Genomic DNA, 8,243 nt, shown 5'->3' on the forward strand with positions numbered 1-8,243 from the left:
GGAAATCTATAATCATCAAGTGGGAGTGGGGAAGATTATTTCTAATACGTAATTCTCTGACCATTAGGGATTATGAACATTTCTCTAAGTTTACTAGCTACTTGTATTTGCTCTTTGAATTATCTTTTAATATCCGTTGCCTGTATTTTCTATTGGGTTGTTTATTTTTTTCTTGTCAATTCATAAATGTAGTTTGTGTGTTGAAGACATTGACCCTGCATCTGTATTTCTGTCCTCTGATCTGCAAATATTTTCCACAAATCTACCCCTTTTGTACATTGTTTTATAAATATATATCTCAGTTGGCTGGACAACTGTGTCATCATAATTTATTAAGTAAACTATTCATTTCCTCCTAAGTTGAAATGACATACATTAAATTTCCACAAGCAATTTCTAGATTCATTCTTCTATTGCATTGCTACCACTTTTCTTACAGTAGTGCCTTATAATTCAGTTATGGTAACAATGATGTATCCTATATTTAGTCATAGCCACACAGTCACTGATCATTCTATTTTATCATATTTTCTTGCTATTGTCAGATGTTTCCTTTCATGTGAACCTTAAGATCATTTCATTAAATTTTTCAGAAGTTAGAATCCAATTAGTATTGTATTGTCTGTTTATGATTTTTTTTTAATTAATATATTTATGATGCTAAACCTGTCTCATCCCAAAAGTGTAATGTATTTTAATTCATTTATATCTAATTTTGTATTCTTCATAAGACCATATAGAACTTCTATCTCTTTTGTTGAATTTGTCCTAAGTAATTTACAGGCATTATCACTACTAATCAGGAATATTTCTATTTGTAGGTACTTATTGTTAATATTGAGAAAAGCTATTTATTTTTGTTTACCTCTTATTCAGCCTTGTGACTATATTCTAGTGTTTAATTTGGAAGGCACTTTTGCTATATTTACTTGGTTTATCTAGGTATAAAATCACATAGCAAATGAAATCATGGAAACTCTTCTAATTTGCCAATTAGCTTATTTTCTTTTCCAGCCTACTTCTTACAGCAAAACTGAATAATATTTGCCAATTTTGTGTACACCTACTAAGTTGATGATTTCAATTGAAATAGCAGCAAATGTTTCATAATTTAGAAAGATACTGGCTATTTTTCATAGTATTTTACTATTCCTGTTTTATCTAGAGCAAGAATCAGCATACTTTTTTTTTTTCTTTTTTTTTTGGTAAAGGAAGAGATAGAAAACATTTTAGAGTTTTGGGCCATATGGTCATTGTTACAACTACTCAGGTCTGCCATTTTAGCATGAAAGTAGTCATACACAATACACAAATACTGGGTGTAACTGTGTCCAAATAAAACTTACAAAAACAGGGTGCAGACTAAATTTGCTGCAGACTCATTGACCCTTGCTTGCTGACCCTGACCTAGATTTTTATTACGAATTGATACTTAACTTTCTAAACAGCAGAGCATCATAACAGTCATGAATACAGACTCTGGAGAAGAACACCTGGGTTTGAAATCCATTTCCATGACTTCTTATCTGTGTGAACTTAGACAAGTGACTCACCTCTCTTTGCTTTGATTTTTTCATATGAAAATTGTGTGTAATAATACTATATATATCCTATAGAGAAATTATGAGGAAAAAATTACATAAGACTTGTAAAGCATTTATATACCTAGCATATACTAAATGTTATATAAATGCTTAATAAAATAAATAAATAAAATACCTTTTCAGGACCTATGGATACACTCATGTTTTTGAATTATATGATTTTTTTTTAGTATTTTATACTTTATTATAGTATTTTTTATACTGGGCTCTATGTGCTAATGTACTATTTGGATTTTTGTATTTATATTTATGTTGTGAGATGAACCTATAGATTTCTTTTTAGAACACCTTTATCAATTATTTGTATTAAATTTATAGGTTTATAAATTTAATAGTAATATAATACCAGTTTATTGCTTCCAGAAGTTGAAAGCATTTTATTATGTAGATTTTCTGTTTTTAAAATATTTTCTAGAATTTAGCTAAAAATTATCTAGTCCTGTTGACTTTTCAGTTGTAGATCCTTATTCACTTTTCTGTTCCTTTCCTTTAAAAAATTATATGTCTACCTCTTACATAAAGTTTTGGTGAATTTTAAAATTTCTTGCTATAGTAATCAAAAAGGGGAAGGGTTAATATCTGGTAAGTGTAGTAGTAGGATTATGATGGCTGATTATCTTTTGTATATTTTGTTAAAAAAATTTTTTCAAAAATTAAAAATAATTGAATTAAAAAATAAAATGTAAGGTTTTATTACCAGCTTCAAATCCTTACATGACAGCTATGAGCAGATAAAACATGAAGGTGTGCAATAGGGAATTTGTATTAGTTTGTTTTGCCACAAGAGCGTAACAAATAATCCCTAAAGCTCAGTGGCTTAAGAAAACAGGAATTTATTCTCATCCTTATGGGTCTGAAGGTCAACTGATATACCTCGGCTCAGATGGCTCTGACTTAGGCTGCCAGTTGGTCTCAGGTCTGCTCCAGGTATGTTCATCCTGGAGCTTCAGCAACAGAAGCTCCCTGGATCATGCTTTCTAGTGGCTGATCACTGGAGAGCAAGACCAAGGCAAAACCACTCAGCCATGTTTAAGGTCTCTGCTGGTGTCACATCCACTAACACTCCACTGGTCAAACAAGGCACAAGGCCAAGCCTAATTTCAATGTGCAGGAAAGTATACTGGGCTTACAGAGGGAGGGGACTGAAATGACTATTTGATGAACAGTAATCCATGCTATCACAGTTTTTTCATATTAGAAGTTTATTTCAAGTTTTTAAAGAACTTAACCACCCACATCCAAATAAAATGAGTCAACTGTTTCTAGTTTGCCCACATTTATGTAGCTGGTCCCAACCTAAGCTAGGTCTTCAAAGGTTGTTGCCAGCACGTGTGGTACCTTGCACACATCTGAAAAGGACACTTCTCTTCGTGGTTGACACAACTCTGCCTATACATACCCTGGCAAGTGTGGACTACGTTCAGCCTCCACATGCCCACTTGGTGAGGTGCATTTCTCTGGCTATAAGCTGTTCAACTCTTTATCATGGCCCTTGGCCTTCCTCAGGCAGAACGGTAAAATTAGAAAAACTTTACTTTGGAGCCTTTTTTTTCATACGCATTTCCTCTTTCGTTGTTCATCCTCCTCCTATTGTCGAGTCGTACCCCAACCTTTGACCTGAGGCATCTCATCAAGTTACTATTGGTTACTTACCTTCACTCAAAACTGCCAGTCCTCTTTTCCAGGCTCTTGGCATTTCATGTTTTCCTACTGACAGTGGGTGATAATGGGGCCTCCCATCACCTTTAAAACTCTGCCTATATCAACTCTCTGTGCTTGTGTTAAAGCAGAAGTCAGATAGGAGTTTCACTTACTACCTTCCTGATGGCTTCTAGAAATTTCATCACAGAAATATTTCCTGCTTAAATTTTATTTTGGCTCGATTCAACTAACTTATTACTGTATGTCTTAATGGAGAATAGAAAATGTTAAATATTTCAGCTAAACTACTTTCATATTAGTTCTCTGTACCAAAGAAACAGTTTTTTTTAAATGAATCTATAAATGGATATGGGAATCTACATGCATGTAATAAGTGATATAATGTTCATAGATATGAATGGCATATAATTTTAATATAATATTTGTTTTATTTTACTCCTACTTGGAAAGCAGCTTTATTATTAGTTTTCTAGAATTCTTTGTCTTTTTTTAAAATTAGATTAAATCTCTTGATGATAAATATGTGGTTGGCAAGATTTCCAAGCAGTGGACTGGCTTTGTGAGAGAGTTATTTACAGATGTCGATAACTTTGGCATCCAGTTCCCGTTAGACCTTGATGTGAAAATGAAAGCTGTGATGCTCGGCGCATGTTTCCTCATTGTAAGTTTATTCTTGCTAATCTGGGGTATAGTTGGTTTCTCTAGGATCATTCTGAAATAATTTGGTAAATTTTACATTTTTAAATGATCTTAAATTTGTAGGTTTTATTGAAAGTGGTCCTATTTAATTTTAGCTCTGAAATTCCATTTTCTTCTGCTACTCTGGGTTCACAGATGACTAGCTTCTCCCTGGAGGGTCTATGCAGTTTCACGTTGTAACAAGAGGATCTTATATATTAAGGAGAGGCTCTGGTTTTAGTAAAAAAAAAAAAATTGGTGCTTTGGAAAAGAATCTGAATCTTCCAATGTGTTTAAATGGAATAAGTCTCAGTGAAACAAAGAGATTTCTGCCTGATTCATTATTAAATTAAATCATCTAATACAGAAATACAAACTGGAATAAGAATCTACATTCAATCAAGCCTTAGACAGAACTACCAATTAAGAGGAAATATATGAGATATAGCAGTGATCTTGAACTTGTCTTCACATTAAATTACCTAGGGAGCTTTTAGTAGTAGGCCATGTTCCAGTTTAACTAAATCAGAAGCTCAGAATTAAAAGTTTGTGTAGCTCCTCAGATGATTCCATATACAGCCGATGTCAAGGACTCCTGGGACAGAGCAGTGGTTTTCAACCTTAGTTGCACAGTAGAAACACCTGGGTAGCTTTCACACTCCCTATGTCAAGACTATGTACCCAGATCTAGTAAACCAAATCCTGAGGTGGATCCAAGCCTTTAAGCTGTTCGAGCTATCATATGATTCCAAAGCAAGCAAGGTTTGGAGTTACTAGATCAATACCTTAAATATTGGCATATGGATGCAATCAGAAAAAAAATAAAAAGTAAAAGAACATACAGAAAAAGGATCCAGTTACTTCAACAAATAAATATCAGGAAAATAAAAGATAAAAATAAAATAAAAAGAGAGAGGGCTTCCCTGGTGGCGCAGTAGTTGAGAATCTGCCTGCCAATGCAGGGGACACGGGTTCGAACCCTGGTCTGGGAAGATCCCACATGCCACAGAGCAACTAGGCCCGTGAGCCACAACTACTGAGCCTGCGCGTCTGGAGCCTGTGCTCCGCAACGAGAGAGGCCGCGACAGTGAGAGGCCCGCGCACCGCGATGAAGAGTGGCCCCCGCTTGCCACAACTAGAGAAAGCCCTCGCACAGAAACGAAGACCCAACACAGCCAAAAAATAAAAAATATTAAAAAAAAAATTAATTAATTAAAAAAAAAAAAGAGAAACATCAGCTTAATGTAGTTTGTAGACCATGTTTGGATACTGATTTAAACAAACCAATATAAAAAGACATTTACAAGACACTCAGGGAAATGTGAACATTGGCAATTTGATGATATTAATGAATTATTAAGGATTTTTTAAAAAAATATATGTTATTGTGGTTATACAAAAACAGAACAGTCCATTTTCTTTAAGGGCACATACTGAAGTATTTCAGTATAAAATGATATGGTATCATAGATTTGCTTTTAAATAATGGGGGTGAGGGAAGAGGGACACAACGGATGGAGTAATTGGTGAACCAAGCTGGGTGAGTGGTCATTGGGACTTTATTATACTATTCTATCTACTCTGGGACAGGCTCAGTATTTTCTATATAAAGTTTTAAATATAACCACAGTTCTGTTTAAAAACTGTGTTTTCAATAAGTGTTTATTTCACATGAGAAGAAAATTTTAACCTTAACTTGGGGAACTGTTTAACCAAAGGTTTACACACCATAACCAAAGATACGGTGTGTACAGGGTGGAGAGAGTAGTCTGGGGTGTTTGGATAGGTGAGAAATGGGATTGGGGTGGTGGTGGTGCAGTTATTAGGAAGTGAATATGGGGTAGATTGGGCAATCTTCCCAATCTTATAGACCTTGGGAAGATACTGAAAATTGTTTAGTTAACTGGTTAATTTTAAGCTAGGTATAAATAAAATAGTTATAAACCCAAATTTTAGAAAGATAAATCCTGGTGACTGTGTACAAAATGGATTGAAGAGAGGTAAAATTGTAATAGTGCAATTGCAAGTGAATGGTGATAAAGATTCAATTATTTCTTTGTAAAGAGAAAAAGGAAAATGATAGATGTGAGAGGGGTACAATCCACAGGATCTGACGGAAGTTATAAGGGAGAGGGTCTGGTTAGAAACTGATGGAGTAAGACAAGCTGAGGAACCCAGTGGACAACAAGATTGGAAGAGAAATCATAAAACTGGGCCAAAAAATGCTAAGGTGTTATTCTAACTCTAAGATGGCTGTCATTCTCCAGAAACAATCTAAAAATTGTACATGGAACTCCAGTCACAACACAAGTTATATTACTAGAGAAGGAGTACAAAAAGTTGAGGAAGAAAGATTGAAAGAGGAACATTCTAAGAGGCATGAAAAAAGTGAAATTTAGAGAAATTACCAGAGGATTAATTAAGTTCATGCAGGTATCAATATGTGAATAGAATTACAGGATTTAATTGCCATTAAAATGGAAAGCTGAAGCTATCAACCATTTCCCAGATCTACCTATTAGTTGATTTTTCTTGTTTAGCAGATACGTTATTGTGTTTCATCAGATCCCTTAGCATTTATGCATCTGAGAGCTGATCTCTGTTTTGTTGCTGAAAACCCATTTCCGTATTTTGTTTTTATCTAGGACTTCATGTTTTTTGAGATGACTAGAAGTGAACAGAGAGCAGGAGTGTGGTAATGCATTCGTTGACATCTCCTCAGAAAATCTGAAGTCCCTATATTGATTGGGACTATGTAAAAGAAAACTGGGTGGATTTTTCTCTTTATGTAAATGACTTATTATAGCATATGTGAATTACACTGTGATGCCTGAAGCTCCAGATATATGATTTTACTTTTCAAATTAAAGAGTTTATTTTTAATATCACTTACTTATAAATGTTTTTATACATTTTCTTTTATACATTTTCTTTTTCATTGTGTATTTTGGAGAAAGGATATAGAAATTTTTACATTTAAACATAACTTCCTATGATGAATTACTTTGAACTACAGTCTCTGCTTTATTTTCAATTTGTATAGCAAAATTAATTAATGACTTTTAAAAGTAATTTTAATATAAACTTATACATTATTTTATTAAATCTAGTTACAATTTATTTCATATGTAACAACTAATGTTATTTTGCAAATACCATATATTCAAAAGAATTCAAAATGAACGTAATTTCAGTGTTTTTTTACAATTACATTCAAATAATACTCAATATTCATATGTCAAGGGAAAGTAAAATGTATTTTTTTGATCAGAAAATCACACTACATTTAACTTCTCCTATAATCTAATCTGCAACTATAAATATCATTTTCATTTTGACAAGACTATAAATTACCAATTTTTGATAATGATTTTTCGTGAAAAAAGAATGATTCTGTCCCCAAGAAAGATACATTTAAAGACTCACTCACTCTAAAACTGGGATATTGTTATAATTTTTGAAGTAATTATTTATATATGGAATGGTTAGCTTCTGTTCTGTATTCTATCATTCATGGAACATAATAGTTTTCAGATCACTCAGGTGTTAATTAAATAGAACATATATATTCTGAGTATAAATGTCTACAATGGTCTATTAGATTATTTTTACCAACAATCAAATAACTAAAATAAAAAATTGCTGATACATTTCTTTGCATATTTGATTTTTGTTTTTAAACAAACTGTGAACAGTCAACTCACATGATGGTTCTGAACTTTACACATTTACCTCCCCTTCCCTTTCGAATCTCCTTTAAAAGAGCAAAAGCATATGATAATCCTTAGCAAAATATATACCTGTGCTGGAAACTAAGTTTTCTTCCTGTCAGAAAGTTAAAGGAATTTTTATACCCTGTTTTGTAGGGAAAACTGAATCAAGTGAGAGGAGATGTCCAACCCACAATTTACCTCATGGAAAGGAAAAGCGTGTTTAGGAAATAAGAACTTAGGGGAGAGATTCCCTTTCATCCTCAGCAGAACTCCAAGACCACCAGCTCCTAATGCTGAGAACACTGGGAGGGCAGGAAGCTGCAGAAAAGGTGATGTCCAGACCACCTTTCATTAGCCTAAATAATTCACCAGATGCCAGATTCCTATGATGAGGTGTAACCGAGGCACTCACATTCCATTTATAGTTGGTACAGACAGCATGCCAGGTAAAGCGAGGTACCTGCACAGCTGGACCCTAGTGGCATTAGTTATGCCAGTTAGAGAAGGGAGGGTTTTCCAAGCCCGCTGTCAGGTACCACAACCAACCCAAAATGAGGCTAAGAGACTGACATTATCCCTGTGACAG

The 8,243-nt window shown here is 33.9% G+C and overlaps 1 protein-coding gene across 4 annotated transcripts in view; it reads left to right on the top strand.

Annotated features, from left to right (window-relative positions):
- The window catches only part of PLSCR1 (phospholipid scramblase 1), a 32,096-nt gene extending 24,504 nt beyond the window's left edge, over positions 1-7,592 (top strand). For all 4 annotated transcript variants that reach the window (XM_082394479.1, XM_082394476.1, XM_082394477.1 and 1 more), the window contains 2 exons: positions 3,766-3,927; positions 6,590-7,592. In XM_082394479.1, coding sequence (XP_082250605.1) covers positions 3,766-3,927; positions 6,590-6,643 — 216 coding nt within the window. In that variant the 3' untranslated portion in view covers positions 6,644-7,592. The remainder of the gene's footprint in view (positions 1-3,765; positions 3,928-6,589) is intronic.
- Positions 7,593-8,243: the final 651 nt, after the last annotated feature.

The sequence above is a fragment of the Balaenoptera borealis genome (genome assembly GCF_965194805.1).
Source record: "Balaenoptera borealis genome assembly, chromosome: 5".
NCBI classification, from domain to species: domain Eukaryota; kingdom Metazoa; phylum Chordata; class Mammalia; order Artiodactyla; family Balaenopteridae; genus Balaenoptera; species Balaenoptera borealis.